The 25,167-nt window shown below is 39.2% G+C and overlaps 2 protein-coding genes across 2 annotated transcripts; both read left to right on the top strand.

Moving 5' to 3' along the window:
• Window positions 1–829: 829 nt before the first annotated feature.
• Window positions 830–1,777, top strand: LOC133052725 (olfactory receptor 56A3-like). The gene has a single exon (XM_061137612.1). The coding sequence runs from the start codon at window positions 830–832 to the stop codon at window positions 1,775–1,777; it is 948 nt and encodes a 315-aa protein (XP_060993595.1).
• A 15,918-nt stretch (window positions 1,778–17,695) lies between these two features.
• On the top strand, window positions 17,696–18,643 carry LOC133052617 (olfactory receptor 56A3-like). Its single transcript, XM_061137560.1, has one exon. It carries the CDS (start codon window positions 17,696–17,698, stop codon window positions 18,641–18,643), a length of 948 nt encoding a protein of 315 aa, XP_060993543.1.
• The last annotated feature ends 6,524 nt before the right edge of the window (window positions 18,644–25,167 follow it).

Here is a 25,167-nt window from a genome sequence, read left to right as displayed (position 1 = left end):
CCACAATGAGAAGCCCATGCCCTGCAACTGGAGTAGTCCCTGCTTGCTGCAACCAGAGATAAGCCCAGGCAGCAACAAGAACCAGCACAGCCAAAAATAAATAAGGAGAATATAAAGAAAATAGTTTTTAAAAGAGTGAAGCAAGTCAGAAAGTGAAAAACAAATATCATATATTAATTCACACATGTGGAATATGGGGAAATGGTACAGATGAACCATTTCCAGGTCAGGAATAGAGACAAGATGTAGAGAACAGACTTTGAAATAAGAGTGGTGTGGGGGAGAGGAAATAGTAGTTTGGGACTGACATATATACACTACCATGTGTGAAATAGATAGCTAGTGGGAACCTGCAATATCACACAGGGATCTCAGCACAGTGCTCTGTAATGATTTGGAGGAGTGGCAAGGGGGAGTGGGGGGGGGGAGCGGGGAGTAGAGTCAAAGGAGGGCTCAAAAGCGATGGTATATATGTTTACATAGGGATGATTAATTCTGTTGTACAGTAGAAACTAACACAATATTGTTTCACAATACTTTGAAACAACTATATCCCCCAAAAAATTTAAAAATAAGCTTTGAACAAATCAAACATTTACAAAGAAATCATATCATCTCACTCTTCTGTGTTGTTTAAAGTAATGTGACTATTCCCAGCAGGGCACAAAAGATGCACATGCAAATTCACTAGGCTTGGATAAATTGCCAGGATCCACAAGTCCCTTAAGTAAAGCAATTTCCTCTGTCGCTATATATCTCGAATTAGTAACTAATTTTATCCTCAAATTACAGATCACCAAAAGGAAGCTGCAGAACTATATGACAAAATATGACAGCACACCAAAATGGCAGCATCTCCACTGAAATTTCAGACTTCCTTCTGAACTGTTTTGTCAGGTCCCCCAGCTGGCAGCACTGGCTGTCCCTGCCCCTTAGCTTCCTCTTGCTCCTGGCCCTTGCGGGCAACATCACCCTCCTGATCACCATCTGGCTGGAGGCCTCTCTGCACGAGCCCATGTACTACCTGCTCAGCCTGCTCTCCTCACTGGACACAGTGGTCTGTCTCACTGTCATCCCCAAGGTGCTGGCCATCTTTTGGTTTGACCTCAGGTCCATCAGCTTCTTTGCCTGCTTCCTTCAGATGTTCATCATGAATAGTTTCTTTGCCATGGAGTCCTGCACGTTCATGGTCATGGCCTATGACCGCTATGTGGCCATCTGCCATCCATTGAGGTACCCATCCATCGTCACTAACCAATTTATAGCCAAGGCAGCCATTTTCATTTTGGCCAGAAGTGTCTTTTTGACACTGCCCATCCCCATTCTCTCAGGACGTCTGCATTATTGTGGGAGAAATGTCATTGAGAACTGCATCTGTGCCAATATGTCAGTCTCCAGCCTCTCCTGTAGTGATATTATCATCAATCGTCTCTACCAATTTGCTGGAGGCTGGACTCTGCTGGGATCTGACCTCTTCCTCGTCTTCCTCTCCTACACCTTCATACTGAGGGCTGTGCTGAGACTCAAGGCACAGGGAGCTGTGGCCAAGGCCCTAAGCACATGTGGCTCCCACTTCATCCTGATCCTCTTCTTCAGCACTGTCCTTCTGGTTTTCGTCTTCACACTTGTGGTAGAAAAGAAAATGTCCTCTGACATGCCTGTCTTGCTCAATATCCTCCACCATGTCATCCCTCCAGCCCTCAACCCCATTGTCTATGGGGTGCGAACCCAGGGGATCAAACAAGGAATCCAGAGGTTACTGAAGAAAGGATGGTAACTAGAACAACTGGATCTCTTCTTTCCTAAAATTGGATGGTATTTGAATGGATTATTCAATCGATTATTGAATCAATGAGTGGATGAAGTTCATATTTATTAATTTTAATCTCAAACTGTGTAAACATTTTTGTGTTCCCTTTAATAAAGCTTCAGTCTCATCTAGAGTTCCTCTTTCTCTCACACTTCAAAAGAAATCTCCTTTAAAAAAAATTAAAAATAAAAAAAAAGATATCTCCTTGACTCATCTGTCCCCTTTTCCCACACTTCTTATCCTATTTTGTCAAAAATACTAAAATTCCTTAAGCAAGTTTTAAAGTGAGAGATTTATGTTCCTGAACAAACAACTTTTATTATACCATACATTTCTTATCTTGGGTATACAACTGTGTCTATTTGGTGGGCTGTGTTATGTAATTTGTAACGTGTTCCTATTCTGATTTCCACTGAAGGGAGTATATTGGAGACTAAGATAGTAGTAGTAGTGTCAGGCACAGAGTCGTGTCTGACTCTTTGTGACCCTATGGACTGTAGCCCACCAGGCTCCTCTGTCCATGGGATTCTCCAGGCAAGAATCTCTTGGAGTGGGTTGCCATTCCCTTCTTTAGGGGAATCTTCCCACCCACAGATTGAAACTGCTTCTCCTGCATTGCAGGCAGATACTTTACTAGTTGAGCCACCAGGGAAGCATAAGGTTATAGGAGTTGAAACTTCAATTCCGAATGCTGGAAAGTTACTAATAGTCTGGAATTGTCTTTTTCTCTCAACTTTCGATGATACCGCAGGCATTATTCAACTCACTGTCTCTCCGTCTCTCTTTTCTTCTCTACACTTCTCCATCAGTGTGCATTAGAAAAGGACAGACTTTTTCCCTGAATGCTCATGTGTTGGTCCTTTAATGGACCGGAACCTGGTGGTCCGGTGTCGACAATGAGAGAGTGAAAGAAGTAAAGAGTTTAATATTCCCTGGGTTATACAGCCGGCTTCCGCACTCCAGGGAATCAGCCAGAAAGAGGGAGAGAGAGAGACGGGGACCAAAGCTCTGATGGAGCAAAGGTGTTTTAATCAACATGGAGTGGGCATATATATTGTCTTACAAGGTAGTTATTCTCAGCAAAGATAAAGATTAAAATTCCAGATTTACAAAACACAAGGCGATCCCTATTAAAGAGAGAAGAGGGTACTTATCACCATAAAGGGAAACTAACAAAGGAAATGCCTGATTCCTCAGCCCTGGGAAAGGCGTGCCTCTCCTCTTAATTCCTCATAAGGGCCAAAGTTTTTCTGACAGATCCAAAACAGCACACAGGAAGCCTCCTGTAAAATGCTTCCTGACGCTGATGTGTGTAAAAACTATCATAAAGTTTCAGTAGATTTAAGGGACTATCGAATGTATGACCCAAAGTGTCTGTGCATTGGACACATATCTTTTGGATCCAGAGTTCCATGGTGAATGCTATGCAAACACATGGTATGCTAATGAGTTAAAGAATTTAAGCAACATAATATACGATTCAGTAATAATCCTCAAATATACAATAGACTATATGAACGTTATTTCTTGTTAATTTTAGTTTTTAAGCACACTTGGGTTCTGCAGATTCCATTAGCTGTTAAAGTACAAAAATAAATAGAACATTAGAATTGCTTTCAGGCTTCCCTGGTGGTTCAGTCGGTAAAGAAACTGCCTGCTTACTTCACTCTGTATAATGGGCTCCAGTTTCATCCATCTCATTAGAACTGATTCAAATGAATTCTTCTTAATGGCTGAGTAATATTCCATGGTGTATATGTACCACAGCTTCCTTAGAAAGATAAAGACCAATACAGTATACTAATGCATATATATGGAATTTAGAAAGATGGTATTTCCAATATTCTTGGAGGTGGGTCATAGAGGATCCTGCTGTGATTTATGTTGGAGAATGTTTTGCCTATGTTCTCCTCTAGGAGTTTTATAGTTTCTGGTCTTACATTTAGATCTTTAATCCATTTTGAGTTTATTTTTGTGTATGGTGTTAGAAAGTGTTCTAGTCTCATTCTCTTACAAGTGGTTGACCAGTTTTCCCAGCACCACTTGTTAAAGAGGTTGTCTTTTTTCCATTGTATGTCCTTGCCTCCTTTGTTGAAGATAAGGTGTCCATAGGTCCGTGGATTTATCTCTGGGCTTTCTATTCTGTTCCATTGATCTATATTTCTGTCTTTGTGCCAGTACCACACTGTCTTGATGACTGTGGCTTTGTAGTATAGTCTGAAGTCAGGCAGGTTGATTCCTCCAGTTCCATTCTTCTTTCTCAAGATTACTTTGGCTATTCAAATACAAATTGTGAAATTATTTGTTCTAGTTCTGAAAAATAGTTCAGAACTAGTTCTAGTTCTGAAAAATACCGTTGGCAGCTTAATAGGGATTGCATTGAATCTATAGATTGCTTTGGGTAGTATAGCCATTTTGACAATATTGATTCTTCCAATCCATGAACAGGGTATGTTTCTCCATCTGTTTGTGTCTTCTTTGATTTCTTTCACCAGTGTTTTATAGTTTTCTATGTATAGGTCTTTTGTTTCTTTAGGTAGATATACTCCTAAGTATTTTATTCTTTTTGTTGGAAGCTGTGGTACATATACACCATGGAATATTACTCAGCCATTAAAAAGAATTCATTTGAATCAGTTCTAATGAGATGGATGAAACTGGAGCCCATTATACAGAATGAAGTAAGCCAGAAAGATAAAGACCATTACAGTATACTAATACATATATGGAATTTAGAAAGATGGTAATGATAACCCTATATGCAAAACAGAAAAAGAGACACAGATGTACAGAACACACTTTTGGACTCTGTGGGAGAAGGCGAGGGTGGGATGTTTCGAGAGAACAGCATTGAAACATGTATATTATCTATGGTGAAACAGATCACCAGTCCAGGTTGGATGCATGAGACAAGTGCTCGGGCCTGATGCACTGGGAAGACCCAGAGGGATCGGGTAGAGAGGGAGGTGGGAGGGGGGATCGGGATGGAGAATACATGTAAATCCATGGCTGATTCATGTCAATGTATGACAAAAACCACTACAATATAGTAAAGTAATTAGCCTCCAACTAATAAAAATAAATTTAAAAAAAAAGAAAGAAAGATGGTAATGACAACCCTATATGCAAAACAGAAAAAGAGACAGAGATGTACAGAACAGAATTTTGGACTCTGTGGGAGAAGGCAAGGGTGGGAGGTTTTGAGAGAACAGCATCAAAACATGTACATTTTCAAGGGTGAAACAGATCACCAGCCCAGGTTGGATGCATGAGACAAGTGCTCAGGGCTGGTGCACTGGGAAGACCCAGAGGGATGGGGGGGGGGGGGGGGGGAGGGAGGTGGGCGCGGATCGAGATGGGGAATACATGTAAATCCATGGCTGATTCATGTCAATGTATGGCAAAATCCACTACAATATTGTAAAGTAATTAGCCTCCAACTAATAAAAATAAATGGGGGAAAAAAACAAGAAAGAAACTGCCTGCAATGCAGGAGATGTACGTTCAATCCCTGTGTCAGGAAGATTGCCTGGAGAAGGAAATGGCAACCCACCCCAGTATTCTTGCCTGGGAAATCCATGGACAGAGGAGCCTGGCGGGCTGCAGTCCTTGGGGTTACAAGAGTTGGACACAACTGAGCCACTAAAATACTGCCACCACTGCTTTCAGGAGCTAAAAGTTTGTTTAGAAAGTATGTGTGTTAGTCATTCAGTCATGTCCAAGTCTTTGCAACCCCATGGACTGTAGGCCACCAGGCTCCTCTGCTGTGGAATTCTCCAGGCAAGAATAATAATATATAATAGCCATCTAAGTTAAATGTAAGTTTTTATCTATTATGAATAAAACTGTTATGAACAAGCAGGTCAAGAATTTGTGTGAATATATGTTGTAAATTTTCCTTGGTAAATGTTAGAAGTAGACCACAAGATTGTAGAGTATGGGTATGCTTAAATTTCTGGCAGAATATCATGGTTTGAACAATGCATACCCTATTTTACTTTCCTTCCAGCAGTAAGAATTCCAGTTCTTTCTTCCTCCACATCCATGCCAACATTTGGTGTCATCTTTTTAAATGTCGGCCATTCTTCTAGCTGTGCAGTGGCATCTCAATATAATTTTAATTTGTATTGCTTTGATTTGCCATTTAAATGGCTCTTTTAAAAAATTATTCATTCTTTTATTTTTGTAACTGAGTTACTTATTTTATAGTAAAGTGATAGCATTATATAATCTAGAAAACAGTACCTTGCAGAAACATGCATCATGAAAATTTCTCACAATCTGTGTCTTGCTTGCATTCTTATTTTTTCCATTTTAATTTTATAAAGAGAAGTGATTTTAAATTTTGATGAAATATAACATCATTACTAAGTCCATTGAGGCATACTCATTTTGTCCTAATTAAGAAATACCAACCTGTCTTAAGCTTATAAATATTTTTTCCAACAATTTCTAATAATTTTTAATTTTTGATTTTATGTGTAAGTCTATAGCTTAAGGTTTGTTTGTGGTATTGGATAATTACTAGAAGTTGTTGTTATTGTTGTTTTCCAAGTAGAAATCAAGTTGGAACGTTCCAGCAGCATTTGCTGAAAAGACTATCATTTCTCCCATTGAATTACTTTGGGTCCTTAGTCAAAATGCAATGTTTGTTCATGTGTAGGTCTGTTTCTGGGCCCTCTATTCTTTTCCATGAGACCAGTCTATGTACACATACACAGAAAGCACAGTGTCTTGATTACTTTACCACATTTTATGTACTGAAGTGAGATAATGTGAGTGCTCCAAAGGTGTTCCTTCTTAAAATTGCCCTTACTCTTTACATCACTTTCATTTTCATATACATTTTAGAAACAATTTGTCAATTTCTCCAGAAAAGACTGCCGGGATTTTAATTAGGATGACATTGAATCTACAAATCAATTCAATGAGAGTTAATGTCCTGAAAGGCTTCCCTGGTGGATCTGCCTGCTAATGCGAGACACATGGGATCTATCCCTGGATTGGGAAGATCTCCTGGAGAAGGAAATGGCAACCCACTCTAGTATTCTTGCCTGGAGAATCCCATGGACACAGGAACCTGGAAGGCTACAGTCCATGGGATTACAAATGTCAGACATGACTTAGCGGTTAAACTACCACCACCAAAGTCTCAATAATATTACCCATTTAAACATGTGCAAATAGCACATATTTACATTTTTTACATTTTCTTAATTTATCTCAGCAATACTTCTCATTCCCATGTGTAGATCTTTCACACATTTTTAAAAAGTATTCCTACATATTTTAATACTATTTTCAACATTTTTCCAGTTCATTTTCTAATGGCTTATTTCTAATATATAAAAATATTGATTTTTATCTGTTGATCTTATATTCTGAGATATTGACATATTAGTTGGTGCAGTTTTAAAAATTGAATTTGTAAGACATTCCACATACTTGATATGGTTTTCTTTAAATAAAGCCAATTTTGCTCCTTCATTCTTCCCAAACTATGTTTTTTTATACTGCATTGCTTAGGAAATCCAGTGCAATGTTAACTGGAAATGCTGAGTAAGAGGGGACATCTTTATCTTTTGTCTTACACTGAGAAAAATATCATTAAATACTATTTCAGCTCTTCAGCATCAATTTGAAAGAGTTTCCTTCTTATCCTTTTTTCTTTACTATTATTATGAATGATATGGAATTTTGTTAAATACTTTTCTGATTTGATTGAGATAGTTATATTATTTCACTCTATATTGTTTATATAAATAACAAGGTCAATTTATATTTTATTATTAAGTCAAATTACAACAGATGAATGGATAAAGAACATGTGGTGTATGTGTGTGTGTGTGTGTGTGTCTGTGTATATATGTGTATATTTATATATGGCAATGACATTGGATGGACTTGTAGGGCATTACACTTGGAGAAATAAGTCAGACTGAGCAAGATAAATATTGTGGCTATCAAGTCTATGTGAAAACAAGCTAGTAAATATAGCAAACAATTAACAAACTCATATTTATAGATAACAAACTATAAATAGAGTAAAACCTTTATTTTAAAAAATGAGAATTGCTATGAGAATCACCTAAACCTACAACAACCATGAAAAGTTTTAAAATAAGTTTTTAAGCCATAACTAAAAAAAAAAAAATCTTGCTCTATTTTTTCTAGACCCTCAAAGAAATGTGTGAAAGTGGAAGTCACTCAGTCGTGTCCAACTCTTTGCAACCCCCTGGACTACACAGTCCATGGAATTCTCTATGCCAGAATTCTGGAATGGGTAGCCTTTCCCTTCTCCAGGGAATCTTCCCAACCCAGGGATCAAACCAAGGTCTCCCGCATTGCAGGCAAATTCTTTACCAGCTGAGCCACAAGGGAAGCCTTGAAGAAAAGAAATGTGTACAAGGAAATAAACAGTAGTAGTGTGTGTGTGTGTGTGTGTGTGTGTGTGTGTGTTCAGGCACTATTTTGTGTCCAACTCTTTGCAAGCCCATGGACTGTAGCCCACCAGGATCCTCTATTCATGGGGCTTTCCCGGCAAGAATATCAGAGCTGTTCCATATCCTCCTCCTGCGTATCTCCCAAACAAGGGATCGAACCCATATCTCCTGTCTGAGTCTCTTGCATTGGCAGGCAGATTCTTTTACTTGGTAACAATTATTTTACTTGGTAACAATTATTTTACTTGGTAACAATTATTACCAAAGAAGCTGAAGTTGAACCATTCTATAAAGACCTACAACACCTTCTAAACTAACACCAGAAAAAGATGTCCTTTTCATTATAGGGGACTAAAATGCAAAAATAGGAAGTCAAGAGATACCTGGAGTAACAGGCAAGTTTGCCCTTCGAGTACAAAATGAAGCAGGGCAAAGACTAACAGAGTTTTGCCAAGAGAATGCACCAGTCATAGCAAACACCCTTTTTCAACAACACAAGAGAAGGCTCTACACAAGGACATCACAAGAAGGTCAATATTTGTATCAGATTGTTTATATTCTTTGCAACTGAAGATGGAGAAGTTCTATATAGTCAGCAAAAGCAAAACCAGGAGCTGACTGTAGCACAGATCATGAACTTCTTATTGAAAAATTCAGACTTATTTTGAAGAAAGTAGAAAAAACCATTAGACCATTCAAGTATGATCTGAATCAAATCCCTTATGATTATACAGTAGAAGTGACAAATAGATTCAAGGGATTAGATCTGATAGACAGAGTACCTGAAGAACTATGAATGGAGGTTCATGACACTGACAGGAGGCTACTCAAGACCATCCCCAAGAAAAAGAAATGCAAAAGGATAAATTGGTTGCCTGAGGAGACCTTACAAATAACCGAGAACAGAAGAGAAGCTAAAGGCAAAGGAGGAAAGGAAAGATATACCCAACTGAATACAGAGTTCCAAAGAATAGCAAGGAGAGATAAGAAAGCCTTCCTCAGTGATCAATGCAAAGAAATAGAGGAAAACAATAGAATGGGAAAGACTAGAGATCTCTTCAAGAAAATTAGAGATACAAAGAGAATATTTCATGCATGCATGGGCCCAATAAAAGACAGAAATTGTGTGGACCACCAGAAGCAGAAGATATTAGGAAGAGGTAGCCAAAATACACAGAAGAACTAGACAAAAAAGATCTTCATGACCCAGATAACCACGATGGTGTGATCGTTCACCTAGAGCCAGACATCCTGGAATGTGAAGTTATGTGGGCCTTAGAAAGCATCACTACAAACAAAGCCAGTGGAGGTGATGGAATTCCAGCTGAGCTATTTCATATCCTAAAAGATGTTGCTGTTAAAGTGCTGCACTAATATGCCATCAAGTTTAGAAAACTCAACAGTGGCCACAGGACTGGAAAAGGTCAGTTTTCATTCCAATCCCAAAGAAAGGCAATGCCAAAGAATGCTCAAACTACCACATAATTGCTCTCATTTCACATGCTAAAAAGTAATGTTCGAAATGCTCCAAGCTAGGCTTCAATACAGAAGAACTGTACAAAAAAGATCTTCACAACCCAGACAATCACAATGGTGTGATCATTCACACTCACCTAGAGCCAGACATCCTGGAATGTGAAGTCAGGTGGGCCTTAGAAAGCATCACTAAGAAAAAGGTAGTGGAGGTGATAGAATTCCAGCTGAGCTATTTCATATCCTGAAAGATAATGCTGTGAAAGTGCTACACTCAATATGTCAGCAAGTTTGGAAAAATCAGCAGTGGCCAGGGACTGGAAAAGGTCAGTTTTCATTCCAATCCCAAAGAAAAACAATCCCAAAGAATGCTCAAACTACTGCACAATTGCACTCATCCCACATGCTAGTAAAGTAATGCTCAAAATTCTCCAAGCCAGGCTTCAGCAATATGTGAACTGTGAACTTCCAGATGTTCAAGCTGGTTTTAGAAAAGGCAGAGGAACCAGAGATCAAATTGCCAACATCCGCTGGATCATCGAAAAAGCAAGAGTTCCAGAAAAACATCTATTTCTGCTTTATTGACTATGCCAAAGCCTTTGACTGTGTGGATCACAATAAACTGTGGAAAATTCTGAAATAGATGGGAATACCAGACCACCTGACCCACCTCTTGAGAAACCTATATGCAGGTCAGGAAACAACAGTTAGAACTGGACATGGAAAAACAGACTGGTTCCAAATAGGAAAAGGAGTATGTCAAGACTGTATATTGTCACCCTGCTTATTTAATTTCTATGCAGAGTACATCATGAGAAACCCTGAGCTGGAAGAAGCACAAGCTGGAATCAAGATTGCTGGGAGAAATATCAATAACCTCAGATATGCTGATGACACCACCCTTATGGCAGAAAGGGAAGAGGAACTAAAAAGCCTCTTGATGAAAGCGAAAGAGGAGAGTGAAAAAGTTGGCTTAAAGCTCAACATTCAGAAAACTAAGATCATGGCATCTGGTCCCATCACTTCATGGGAAACATATGGGAAAACAGTAGAAGCAGTGTCAGATTTATTTTGGGGGGCTCCAAAATCACTGCAGATGGTGTTTGCAGCCATAAAATTAAAAGACACTCACTCCTTGAGAGGAAAGTTATGACCAATCTAGATAGCATATTAAAAAGCAGAGACATTACTTTGCCAACAAAGGTCCGTCAAGTCAAGGCTATGGTTTTTCCAGTGGTCATGTATGAATGTGAGAGCTGGACTGTGAAGAAAGCTGAGTGCTGAAGAATTGATAATTTTGAACTGTGGTTCTGGAGAAGACTCTTGAGAGTCCCTTTGATTGCAAGGAGTTCCAACCAGTCCATCCTAAATGAGATCAGTCCTGGGTGTTCATTGGAAGGACTGATGCTGAAGCTGAAACTCCAATACTTTGGCCACCTCATGCGAAGAGTTGACTCATTGGAAAAGACCCTGATGCTGGGAGGGATTGGGGGCAGGAGGAGAAGGGGATGACAGAGGATGAAATGGCTGGATGGCATCACCGACTAGATGGGCATGAGTTTGAGTAAATTCCGGGAGTTGGTGATAGACATGGAGGCCTGGCGTGCTGGAATTCATGGAGTTGCAAAGAGTCGGACACGACTGAGTGACTGAACTGAACTGAACTGAACTGAGGCTTCAACAGTACATGAACCAAGAACTTCCAAATGTTCAAGGTGGGTTTAGAAAAGGCAGAAAACCAGAGATTAAATTGCCAACATCCTTTGGCTCATAAAAAAACCTAGGGAATTCCAGAAAAACATCTACTTCTGCTTCACTGACTACACTAAATCCTTTCACTGTGTGGATATCAACAAACTGGAAAATTCTTCAAGAAGTGCGATTACCAGGCCACCTTACCTGCCTCCTGAGAAATATGTATGCAGGTCAAGAAGCAACAGTTAGAACCAAACATGGAGCAATGGACTGGTTCCAATATGGGGAAGGAGTACATCAAGGCTGTATATTGTTACCCTGTTTGTTTACCTTATGTGCAGAGTACATCATGCAAAATGCCAGGCTGGATGAAGCCCAAGCTGAAATCAAGATTGCTAGGAGAAATATCAATAACCTAGGATACACAGATGACACCATCCTTATGGCAGAAAGTGAAGAGGAACTAACTAAAAAGCCTCTTGATGAAAGTGAAAGAGGAGAGTGAAACAGCTGGCTTAAAACTCAACATTCACAAAACTAACATCATGGCATCTGGTCCCAACACTTCATGGCAAATAGATGGGGAAGCAATGGAAACCATGAGATACTTTATTTTGGGGGACTCCAAAATCACTGCAGATGGTGCCTGCACTCATGATATTAAAAGATGCTTGCTCCTTGGAAGAAAAGCTATGACCAATCTAGACAGCATATTAAAAAGCAGAGACATTACTTTGCTGAAAAAGGTCCACTAGTCAAAGCTTTGATTTTTTCCAGTAGTCATGTATGGATGTGAGAGTTGGACTATAAAGAAAGCTGAGCGCTGAAGAATTGATGCTTTTGAACTGTGGTGTTGGAGAAGACTCTTGAGAGTCCCTTGGACTGCAAGGAGATCAAACAAGTTCAACCTAAAGGAAATCATTCCTGAACATTCATTGGAAGGACTGGTGCTGAAACTGAATTTCCAATACTTTGGTCACCTGATGTGAGGAACTGACTCATTTGAAAAGACCCAGATGCTGGGAAAGATTGAAAGCAGAAGGAGAAGGGGACAACAGTGGATGAGATGGTTGGATGGCATCACCAACTCGAAGTCCATGAGTTTGAGTAAGCTCCAGGAGTTGGTGATGGACAGGGAAGCCTGGCATGTTGCAGTCCAAGGGGTTCCAAAATGTCGGACATGACGAAGCAACTGATTTGAATAATTATTGCAGATCATATGGGTGTGAGCCAAAGGGGATAATGGGCACAATGGAAGAAGAGACCCACTCAAAAATAATAAAGTCAATTCACCCAAAGCAACATATGACATATTTTTAAGATTTAGTGTGAGGAAAATCAAAACTAACATCATATTTATAACACAATGACATTTATGAAAATTCAATATCCAACTGTATTCCTTACACAAATATATAGCTAAATAAGCATACTGGAAATTAATTAGTAGCACATATATTAAATACACTAGAGATTTCACTTTTTGGAAAGGAGGAGAACTAGGAAGAATGTTGAGATATGAAAAAAAAAGTGAAATAAAATTGAAACAAAGGACCTGAAAAAAATGGATGATGCTTGTTCCCATAACTTGAAAAGTATGAATAATTCATATGAGGTTTAAAATGAATAAAAAATAAAGGAACAAATTATCTTTCCTAGCATATAAATCCCGTTTTAAAAAATTTGAAGCAGCAAAAATGACTGTTGCTTTTCTCTCTGAAAAATACATTTTTCTCTGAAAAATGTTTTATTTTTCTCTGAAATCTCTGAAAAAAAATGTTTTCTCAATATTTTCTTCACTTCCTCTTGCACTTTTATCATTATTATGCCGTGATAAAAGTGATGATACATTAACATCAATTCATTCAATAACACAATTTTGGATGTCACTATCTGTTAAGCATGTCCAGGAATTCCATGGGAGTTTCCGAGTGAGTTTAAAGGATCAATAGAAGACATCAAAATTGTATATACAAACACAAATAGACATGTAAAGATGTACGTAAGACAGTCATATTTAGGAGACTGACTAACTGCCAATAGAGACCTGGCAGTGTAGGACTGGATTCCCAGATGTCCTTTCTTTTACAGAGAAAAAAAATAATTTCTTCTCTCATCTGCCTGCCTTCCTTTCCCAGAATGACCTTAAGGGCCAAAGGGAGCAGAAAGGAGGAGTTCCCAGAGGGCAGAGTCCGTAACGCTCCAGAGGTATACCTACCCCAGGTACTTAGGAACGCTCCAAGGCTTCAGTATCAGTGGAACCAGAACCCATGCTTAACGTCATCTGTGAGTCTGAGTGAAGAAAGATAGACCAGCATTAACCAGAAGACAGGAAAGACTTATCTCTTCATCAGGGGTCTGTGTTCGTTTCCATTCCTGGGACAGTGCTGCTGAAGTAGTCTGAAAACCAGTAGTTGATAGTCCTCCGGAGTCAGGTGAGTAAGTGCAAGTGAAAGCTCTGCTCTGGAACCTTGTTCTCTCCTTTGCCCTTCTTTTCTATGATTTTTTCTTGATGATGACAGAGATGCAGAGGAGGTGAAGTTTGTCCATAGGAGACGGGTGGTGGGGAGCTTGAAAGTACATCATCTGGACCCCACTTATGAGAATTTCAAACGTTTCAACAAAGAGTATGGACACTGGGTACAAAGTATTCATGCAAAAGTCCTGGAATCATGGAGTAGGAATTAAATTTATTCTATATAACCTAAGGTGAGAACAGAGATCACAGTTGGGGGTCAGAGGGTGTCAGAAAGTAGCTCCTCAGATGTCACTTCAATCTAAATAATATCTAAAAACTACAGCTGCCAAAACCAGAAAATGATGCCCAAAGATCAAAGTATCTGCCACTGGATATCATCAATAATGTCTGTAACTGCACTTCAAGATATCGTAATGGTCTGTCTGAGTTCTGTGGAGTTAGGTGAACCCTAACAACCTTAACACTCAAATATATAAAATAACATGGCAAATAAGATATGCATTTCTATCTCGCTGTGATAACACAGGACACAGCTGTATACATATATTCAATGGCTTTGGGCCTGACTTTTTTTTCTTTCACATCCAAACCCTAGCGGTTAAACTGAGGAAAAGACATATAATAGCACTGAAACAATTTTTCCATTTGAAGACGTAAATTATTAAGATAGTCAACTTGACCCACTTTCTTCAGAGTATGGTTGACATTATATGACATGATATGTGTACCATTCATCCCCAAATTGTCAATATCACTACTAATGTATTCTGTTATTAACAAGAGGAAAAAATTTGGAAGATCATTTAATCTCATCTATGTATCAGGTGGAAAGGCCATGCCTGGCATGTCACAGCTAGACAGGACCCTTTGTCTGGGGAAGCAGAGAACCAACAGGAGTGAAGAGAGGAGACTGGGAAGGGACAGCCCTCCTCCTTCCTCTGAGAGTCAACCCTGGTCACTAACAGGGAGTCTCTGGTGAGGAGAATTTGGGAGCTGAGGAGGACTGAAACTGCATTTGGAGATTAGAATTCATAACTGGAAACAAGAACACAACTTGAAACACTACAGAATCAAAAGTTGGTTTCTATTGATATGAAAATACTGTTTAGTTCTAGGTTCACAGTTTGATTAAAGCTTCCTTTCCCTTGCTACTTTGCCCCCATCCCAAAGCTACTTCTTGTCTACCAATTCTGTTTACAGAACTACTAATTGTATCATTGATGGTTTTTGATTACTTTTTTTATAGCATTGATGAGCTAAGTACATTATCATAGAATTGTTTTTTAGCGTCAGAGAGAAACTGAAAGTTGTTTGAATCTAACACACTTGATTAGGATTAGATAGGAAGAGGATTAGCCTAATACTGGGTAGATGGTTAAGATTTTGAGAATCATTTCCCTTGTATGTAATGTGATGATAATAAAACATATTTCACAAGAGAGTGAAAGACAAAATGAGATGAAGTCCTAGATATTGGAGCTCCATTCTCAGCAAGTGACAAGAGTTCAACAGTTAAACAGTATGAACATTTATATTATGTTAGTAAACCTAGTGAGAAATCAAGAGAGAATTTTAAAAACTCCTGAAAGAAATTTGTTAACCCACGTGATAACTCTTTATATGAGACTCTGCTTATGAAGACAGATTTGACAACAATGGACTGCACGATTTGAAGGCCACCAGAAAGTCCTGACCTATACATTTTGCCAAGTTACAGACTTCTTTTGATTCTCTGTCACAATTCAGGTCGAGGAGAACCTTAGAGTTCTTCATCTGTAATGTAAATGGGTATGGGTGCTGAACTGTTTCAGTTTTATCCAATTCTTGGAGACCCCATGGACTGTGGTTCACCGTGCTCCTCTGTCTGGAGTGGCTTGCTGTGCCCTCCTCCAGGGGATCTTCCCAACCCAGGGATCAAACCCATGTCACTTGTATCTCCTCCATTGGCAGGGGGGATCTTTATCATTAGTGCCACGAGGGCACCCATCACTTTACTCACAATCCTCTTTTTCCAGCCCACTCCCCATCCCTGGCGGTCAGCACTCCCCTGTGCTCTGCTGTGCTCAGTCGCACAGTCGTGTCCAGCCCCGAGGACTGTAGCCTGCCAGGCTCCTCTGTCCATGGGGATTCTCCAGGCAAGAACACTGGAGTGGGTTGCTATGCCCTCCTCCAGGAGATCTTCCCAACCCAGGGATTGAACCCAGGTGTCCTACATTGCAGGTGGATTCTTTACCATCTGAGCCACCAGGGAAGCCCAAGAATACTGGAGTGGGTAGCCTATATCCCCTCTCCAAGCAGCCCTCCCCTACTCTCTCATAATAGTTTATGCAAGACCCTGTCATTGCTCATAGCACTTGTTAGTATTACTGTTGGCCCAGAATGGTTTTAGTTTTCCCTACTTCAGAATAGAGACGGTTTCTAACTCAATTTGGTGACCCTAGTATCTAACAGCATGCCAAGGAGAAACTTTAAATGATGAGACAACAGTGGCAGCATTGAACTAGCCTGGAGGAAAGAGGGAATGTGTACCTGGATTATTGTACTGAAGATGAAAAAGGGAAACAGAAAGGAGATGGAAAGATTTTAAAGGTAGATCTCATCAACCTCACACTAATGCAATCAGAAGAATCAAGTTTCCTCCTGTTTACTATTAGGTATTAGTCCAGCAGAGCTGGGTGGAATTGCTCATTCTCCTTTTAAAGTTGTTTCTTCCAGAATTTAGGAATCCTACTAATATAAAAACCTAAGAAGTAGAGTAAACAAAAAGCAATTTTTACAAATAATCCAAATCAAAATGACTTTTTAGACACATGCAAATTCACAAACATTATTTTCAGTGCATAATTTTTAAAATCTCTAATTAAAGCATAATAAATATAGCTGAAAGGTCAAATTATGGTAGCTAGTGGTCTACAGACATTTATCTGAGTCCCTCAGTTGTGCCAGGTTCTGCTGCTTATTAGCATGTATTGTTCAAGTTAAATTGTAAATATTGTAGTCCATGTAATCATTTTTAAATAGTAAAGAAACATGAGTATGAATTTAGAGACTCGCCTGTTATAAAGAAGCTTCCTAAATAATTTTCTCCTCTTAGTTTCTATAAAGATTTAACAGCTCTATTAAAAATACAGAATGAAGTGAGTCAGAAAGAGAAACACAAATATCATATATTAATACATATATGTGAAACTTGGTGAAACAGTAGAGCTGAACCTATTTGCATGGCATGGATAAAGATCTAGTCAGAGAGAACAGACATGTGGATACAAGAGTGCTGTGGGTGGATGAATTGGGAGATTGGGGTTGACATATATACTCTACCATGTGTAAAAGAGATAGCTAGTGGGAACCTGCAGTATAGTCCAGGAAGCTCAGCTCAGTGGTCTGTGATGACTTAGGTAAGACGGCAGTAGGGGTGGTGAGGGGGAAGGAGATTCAAGAGGGAGGAGATATATGTGTACACACAGCTGACTCATTTTATTGTACAGAAGAAACTAACAAATATTATAAAGCAAATATATACTCTATTAAAATATAAATAAACCTTGAACAAATCAAACACTACAAAGAAATCACAGCACCTCAGCCTTCTGAATTGCTTAAAGTAATATGAATATCATACTGGGTACATAAGATATACACAAAAATTCACTTAGTGATGGATAATCTGCCAGAATGCATAAGTCACTTAAGTAAAGCAATTTGTTCTATCTCTATGTATCTTGAATCAGTAGCTAATTTTTATCCCAATTTTACAGATCACTAAAAGGAAGGTGCAGGAATATTTGACAAAATATGACAGCACACCAAAATGGCAGCATCTCCGCTGAGATTTCAGACTTCCTTCTGAACTGTTTTGTCAGGTCCCCCAGCTGGCAGCGCTGGCTGTCCCTGCCCCTCAGCCTCCTCTTCCTCCTGGCCATGGGGGCCAACGCCACCCTCCTGATCACCATCCGGCTGGAGGCCTCTCTACATGAGCCCATGTACTACCTGCTCAGCCTGCTCTCCCTGCTGGACATGGCACTCTGTCTCACCGTCATCCCCAAGGTCCTGGCCATCTTTTGGTTTGATCTCAGGTCCATCAGCTTCTTTGCCTGCTTCCTTCAGATGTTCACCATGAATAGTATCTTTGCCATGGAGTCCTGCACATTCATGGTCATGGCCTATGACCGCTATGTGGCCATTTGCCATCCTCTACAATACCTGTCCATCATTACTGACCAATTTGTAGTCAAAGCAGTCATTTTTATCTTGGCCAGAAGCATCTTTTTGACAGTACCCATCCCCATTCTCTCAGGACGTCTCCATTATTGTCGGGAAAATGTCATTGAGAACTGCCTCTGTGCCAATATGTCTGTCTCCAGGCTCTCCTGTGGTAATATTATTATCAATCGTCTCTACCAATTTGCTTGTGGATGGACTCTGCTGGGATCTGACCTCTTCCTCATCTTCCTCTCCTACACCCTCATACTAAGGGCTGTTCTGAGACTCAAGTCAGAGGGAGCTGTGGCCAAGGCCCTAAGCACATGTGGCTCCCACGTCATCCTGATCCTCTTCTTTAGCACTGTCCTTCTGGTTTTTGTCTTCACTCTTGTGGTAGAAAAGGAAGTGTCCTCTGACGTGCCCGTCTTGCTCAATATCCTCCACCACATCATCCCTCCAGCCCTCAACCCCATTGTCTATGGGGTGCGAACTCAGGAGATCAAGCAAGGAATCCAGAGGTTACTGAAGAAAGGTTGGTAACTAGGATAAGTGGATCTCTGCATTCCTAAAATAGGATGGCTTTGAGTCAATAGTGAATGAGTGGATTGAAATTTGAATCTATGAATTTTAATCTCAAACTGTACAAATTGTCTTTGTTTTTCCCTTTAGTAAAGCTTTAGTTTCTTATAGAGTTTCTCCTTCTCCCACTCCTCGAAAATGAATCTTCATGATCATTTCTCCCCTTTATCCACACTTTTTATCCGAATGTGCAAAATAATAAACGTCCTTAAGCAGATTCTAAAGGGAGAGATTTATGTTCCTGAATGAAAGTGAAAGCGTTAGTCACTCATGTCCCACTCTTTGCAGCTGCATGGACTATAGCCTGCCAAGTTCCTCTTTCCATGGGATTTTCCAGGCAAAAATACTGGAGTGGGTAGCCATTCCCTCCTTCAGGGGATCTACCTGACCCAGGGATTGAACCCAGGTCTCTAGCATTGCGGGCAGATTCTTTACCATCTGAGCCACCAGGGAAGTCCTGAAAAAACAACTTTTAATATGCCATATATTTCATATTCTTGTGTAAACAATTGTGGATGCTCTGTGGGCTATATTATATAATTTGTAATGTGTTCTTATTCTTATTTCCACTAAATATAACATATTAGAGACAAAGATATAGGAACTGAAACTACAGCCCTGAATAGTGGAAGGTTGCTATTGGTCTCTGTGTGCTTATTCAGTCACTTCAGTCATGTCCAACTCTTTCCGACTCCATAGACTGTAGCCCACAGGCTTTTCTGTCCATGGAATTATCCTGGCAAGAATACTGGAGTAGGTTGCCACTTCCTACTCTAACTGGTACGTAAATGGGTCTTTTCCTATCAATTGCCAACCATATCACAAGCTTCCTTCTCACTGCCTTATTGTCTCTCCTCTTCTTTTCTTCAGCAGTGTGCATTGCAAGAGGCCACAGTTTGTTTGTTTTTTTCTGAATGCTCTTGTGTGTAACAATTATCATAAAGTTTAGCAGATTTAAGAGACTACTAAATTTTTCCCCCAAAGTGTCTGTGCTTTGGACATGTATCTTTTGAATCCAAAAGATATGCAAAGACAGCTATGTGAATGATATGCAAACACAGGTATGTGAATGAGCTAAAGAATTGTTAAGCAATATAATATATGATTCAGTAATAATACTTACCGATATAACAAATTATATGGAAATTATTTCTTATTAATTTTACAGTTTCCAAGTACATTTATGTCCTGGGAATTCTGTTAACTATTAAGATAAAAAAATAAATCAAACATTAGTATTGCTTTTGGGAGTTCAAAGTTGGACTAGGAAGAATATAAATAATAATTCCAGAAATATATTCTTCTCAAATGAAGAGGCTGAAGAATGGAATCATGTGCTTCTATGGGCATTAAGGTGCTGGGCAACATAGGAAAGCACCGGACAGAGTTAGAAGGTCTGAGTTGTAAGCTTTGCACAACAACACACACACACAAATTAATTTCCTGGGAACAAATGAGTTGGTCTCACTGTGTTTCATGTTACTGTATTATTTGAAAATAGTGAATAATTTGTTTAGAAGAGCCTTTCTACGTATAAGAGTTGTGCCTCAGTGACAACATGTAATTGTGTTATATCATTTTCACCATGGAAAGAAAATCTCACAAAGTTTAGCACTATCCCCAAAGTCTGGTTCTTTCAATCACCACTAAAAGCATCAGAATACATCTCTTGACCTACTTAAACTTTCATCCTGTAAACATCTATCGATTTCTTTTTCTTCTTCCTCCCATAATTAGAAAAAATCACTATTTGATTTCTCTGCTCCTCTTTAGCACTAGGAGCAAATATTTTAAAAACAACCATGCACTTACATAAGAAGCAATAAGTATAAGCATATATCAGTATTTTATTGGTGAAAATGCATTCTCAAAAGTAGAAAGCAATCTTTCAAGATACTACTTGGTTCATACTATAGATAACCTTTTTCATTATTACTCGAAGATCTCCCACAAAACTCATTCATTCAAAGATTTCAATATTAAAAACTGTCATAGTTTAAAATTGTATAACTGGATATCAAGGTGAAGGTCTTACAACTATAGATATAATATCATCTAACTTAAATATAAGATTTTACCTATTATGAATGAAACTGTTATGAACATGTAAATCAAGACTTTGTGTGGATATTTGTTTTATGTCTCCTTGGTGTTACAAGTAGACTGCAAGATTGTATAGTAAGAGTATGATTAAATTTCTAGCAGATTGCCAAACTGCTTTGAATATCTTTGTTCCATTTTACTTTCCCACCAACAGTGAGAAACCAGTTCTTACTTCCTCCACACACATGCCAACACTTGGTGTTGTCAGTCTCTTTAAAATTCAACCATTCAGGTAGCTGTGCAGTGGCATCTCTTTGTTGTTATTCAGTAGCCCCGTCCTGTCTGACTCTTTGAGACCCCATGGACTGCAGCACGTGAGGGCTTCCCTATCCTTCACCATCTCCTGGAGTTTGCTCAAAAATCTAGTTCTTGTGTTGTTCTAGTTGGCTGTTTAAATGGCTTGTTTTGAAAAGAGCCTATTGAAGTCTTTTATTTTTAAATTGGGTTATTTATTTTATACATAAATAATAGCATTATAAATTCTAGAAAAGAATACTTTGTAGAAATATCCATCATGAAAATTTCTCACAACCTATGGTTTGCTTGCTTTCTCATTTTCCCATGTTTTATTTTTTAAAGAGCTGTTGTTTTAAATTTTGATGAATATAACATCATTATTAAATCTTTAGGAGAAGGCAATGGCAACCCACTCCAGTACTCTTGCCTGGAAGATCCCATGGACGGAGGAGCCTGGTGGGCTGCAGTCCATGGGGTCGCTCAGAGTCGGACCCGACTGAGCAGCTTCACTTTCACTTTTCACTTTCACGCACTGGAGAAGGAAATGGCAACCCACTCCAGTGTTCTTGCCTGGAGAATCCCAGGGACGGGGGTGCCTGGTGGGCTGCCGTCTATGGGGTCGCGCCGAAACGGACACCACTGAAGCGACTTAGCAGCAGCAGCAGCAGCAGCAGCAGCAGCATTGTCTTTTGATGCACCTTTTGTGCTAATTAAGAAATATGACCAGTCTTGGGGTTTCCCAGGTGACTCAGTGGTAAAGAATCCATCCGTCAGTGCAGGAGATGCAAGATCCCTGGGTCAGAAGATTTCTTGGAGAAGGAAAGAACAACCGCTCCAGTATTCTCACCTGGGAAATTCCATGGACAGAGGAACCCAGCAGGCTCCAGTCCACAGAGTCGCAAAGAGTCAGACTTGACTGAGCACGCACACGTGACCTATCTCAAGTTTATAAAGACTTCTCCAACAGTTTCTAATAATTTTTACTTTAAGATTTTAGGTGTAAGTCTATAGCCTAAGGTTTGTATATGGTATTGGATAATGACTGCTGCTTTTTTTTTTTTTTTTTTCAAATGGAAATACATCGTTCCAGCAGCGTTTGCTGAAAAGACTATAATTTCTCCCATTGAATTACCTTAGGCCCTTAGTCAAATGGCAGTATTCACTAATGTATAGGTCTATTTCTGGACCCTCCATTCTTTTCAATTATTCCAGTCTATGTATACTTACACGGAAAACATAACGTCTTGATTACTTTACCACATTTTATGTAATGAAATGAGATAAAGTGAGTGCTCTGAAGTTGTTCCTTGTTAAAATTGTCCTCACTCTTTTATGTCCTTTTTTTATATATACAAATTTTAGAAAAAACTTTCCAATTTCTACAAAAAGCCTGCTATGATTTTTATTTAGGATTACATTGAATTTACAGATCAGTTTGATGAACATTAATGTCCTGAAAATATTGTACCTTCAAACTCATGCAAATATCATATATTTACATTTTTTAAGGGTTTTCAGGTGGCAATAGTGCTAAAGAACCTGCCTGTCAACACCGGAGACATAACAGATGGGGGTTTGATCCCTGGGGCAGGCATGGCAACCCACTCCAGTATTCTTGCCTGGAGAATCCCATGGACAGAGGACCTGGTGAGCTACAGCCCGTAGGGTTGCAAAGAGTTGGACATGATGAAGCTACTTAGAACTCATGAATTCATACTTTTTTACATTTTCTTAATTTATCACAGCAATATTTTTAGTCCCATGTGCAGATCTCACATATATTTTTTAAGTTTTCCTAAGTATTATACTGTAATACTATTTTCAATTTTTCAAGTTCATTTTCCAATGGTTTGCTTCTAGTACATTAAAATACTGATTTTTATTTGTTGATCTTGTATTCTGAGATTTTTGCAGTTTTAAAAAGTGAATTTGAAAGACTTTCCACATACTTGATATGGTCTTCTTTAAATAAGACAATTTTGCTTCATTCTCCCCAAGCTATATGCTTTTTTCCTCTCATTTATTGCACTGCTTAGGAAGTCCAGTACAATGTTAGCTGCAAAGGGTGCACACACAGCACACACATTATGAAAGGATATTGAATTTTGTTAAATGCTTTTCTGATTTAATTAAGATAGTTGTATGTTTTCCCTCTACTTTGTTGATACAAATAACACGATCAATGTATATTTTATTGTTAGACCAATCAAAAATAGATGAATGGATAAAGAAGATGTGATATATAGATAGATAGACAGATAGTAACAAAATTGAATGGACTTGTTAGGGTACTATGCATAGAAAAATAATTGAGATAGAGCAAGACAAATATCATCTGATATCATGTGTATGTGAAACCTAAAAAGTAAAACTAGTGAATATAACAAAATAGCAACAGACCCATAGATATAGATAACAAACTAAAACAGGGTATAACATATAAAAATTGTGAATCACTAAGTGGGTCACCTAAAACTTACATATTATTGCAAATCAACTTTAGGTCCATTAAAAAAATTTTAAAGTATGTTTATAAGCCATAACTAAAAAAAAAATTCCAGCACTTATGTTTTTTTTAGATACATGAAGTGAGGTGTGTGTGTTTGCATGCTCAGTGGTGCCTGACTCTTTGTGACCACATGGACTGCTCTTCTGTCCAGGGAATTTCCAGGCAAGAATGCTAGAAAGAGTTACCATTTCCTCCTCCAGGGTATCTTCCCAACCCGGGGATCAAACCTGCATCTCCTGAGTCTGTTGCATTGGCAGGCAGATTCTTTACCACTGAGCCACCTCAGTTCAGTTCAGTTCAGTCGCTCAGTCCTGTCCGACTCTTTGGGACTCCATGAACCGCAGCACGCCAGGCCTCACTGTCCATCACCAACTCCTGGAGTTCACCCAAACTCATGTCCATTGAGTCGGTGATGCCATCCAACCATCTCATCCTCTGTCGTCCCCTTCTCCTCCTGCCCTCAATCTTTCCCAGCATCAAGGTCTTTTCAAATGAGTCAGTTTTTCCCATCAGGTGGCCAAAGTATTGGAGTTTCAGCTTCAACATCAGTCCTTCCAATGAACACAAAGGACTGATCTCCTTTAGGATAGATTGGTTGGATCTTCTTGCAGTCCAAGGGACTCTCAAGAGTCTTCTCCAACACCACAGTTCAAAAGCATCAATTCTTCAGCGCTCAGCTTTCTTTATAGTCCAACTCTCACATCCATACATGACTATTGGAAAAACCATAGCCTTGACCAGATGGACATTTGTTGGCAAAGTAATGTCTCTGCTTTTTAATATGCTATCTAGATTGGTCATAACTTTCCTTCCAAGGAGTAAGCGTCTTTTAATTTCATGTCTTCAGTCACCCTCTGCAGTGATTTTGGAGCCCAGAAAAATAAAGTCAGCCACTGTTCCCACTGTTTCCCCATCTATTTGCCATGAAGTGATGAGACAGGATGCCATGATCTTTGTTTTCTGAATGTTGAGCTTTAAGCCAACTTTTTCATTCTCCTCTTTCACTTTCATCAAGAGGCTCTTTAGTTCTTCTTCACTTTCTGCCATAAGGGTGGTGTCATCTGCATATCTGAGGTTATTGATGTTTCTCCCAACAACCTTGATTCCAGCCTGTGCTTCTTCCAGCCCAGTGTTTCTCATGATGTACTCTGCATATAAGTTAAATAAGCAGGCTGACAATATACAGCCTTGATGTACTCCTTTCCCTATTTGGAACCAGTCTGTTGTTCTATGTCCAGTTTTAACTGTTGCTTCCTGATCTGCATACAGATTTCTCAAGAGGTAGGTCAGGTGATATTCCCATCTCTTTCAGAATTTCTCAGTTTATTGTGACCCACACAGTCAAAGGCTTTGGCATAGTCAATAAAGCAGAAATAGATGTATTTTTGGAACTCTCTTGCTTTTTTGATGATCCAGCAGATGATGGCAATTTGATCTCTGGTTCCTCTGCCTTTCTGAAACCAGCTTGAACATCTAGAAGTTCACAGTTCACATATTTCTGAAGCCTGGCTTGGAGAATTTTGAGCATTACTTTACTAGTGTGTGAGATGAGTGCAATTGTTCAGTAGTTGGAACATTCTTTGGCATTGCCTTTCTTTGGGATTGGAATGAAAACTGACCTTTTCCAGTCTTGTGG

This window comes from Dama dama, chromosome 1 (genome assembly GCF_033118175.1).
Source record: "Dama dama isolate Ldn47 chromosome 1, ASM3311817v1, whole genome shotgun sequence".
NCBI lineage: Eukaryota > Metazoa > Chordata > Mammalia > Artiodactyla > Cervidae > Dama > Dama dama.
The sequence above is the reverse complement of the archived record's forward strand: the minus strand, read 5'-3'. Positions and strand labels throughout refer to the sequence as shown.

Coding starts and splice junctions, on each gene's coding strand:
- LOC133052725 (XM_061137612.1), top strand. CDS start 830: ATGACAGCACACCAAAATGGCAGCATCTCCACTGAAATTTCAGACTTC.
- LOC133052617 (XM_061137560.1), top strand. CDS start 17,696: ATGACAGCACACCAAAATGGCAGCATCTCCGCTGAGATTTCAGACTTC.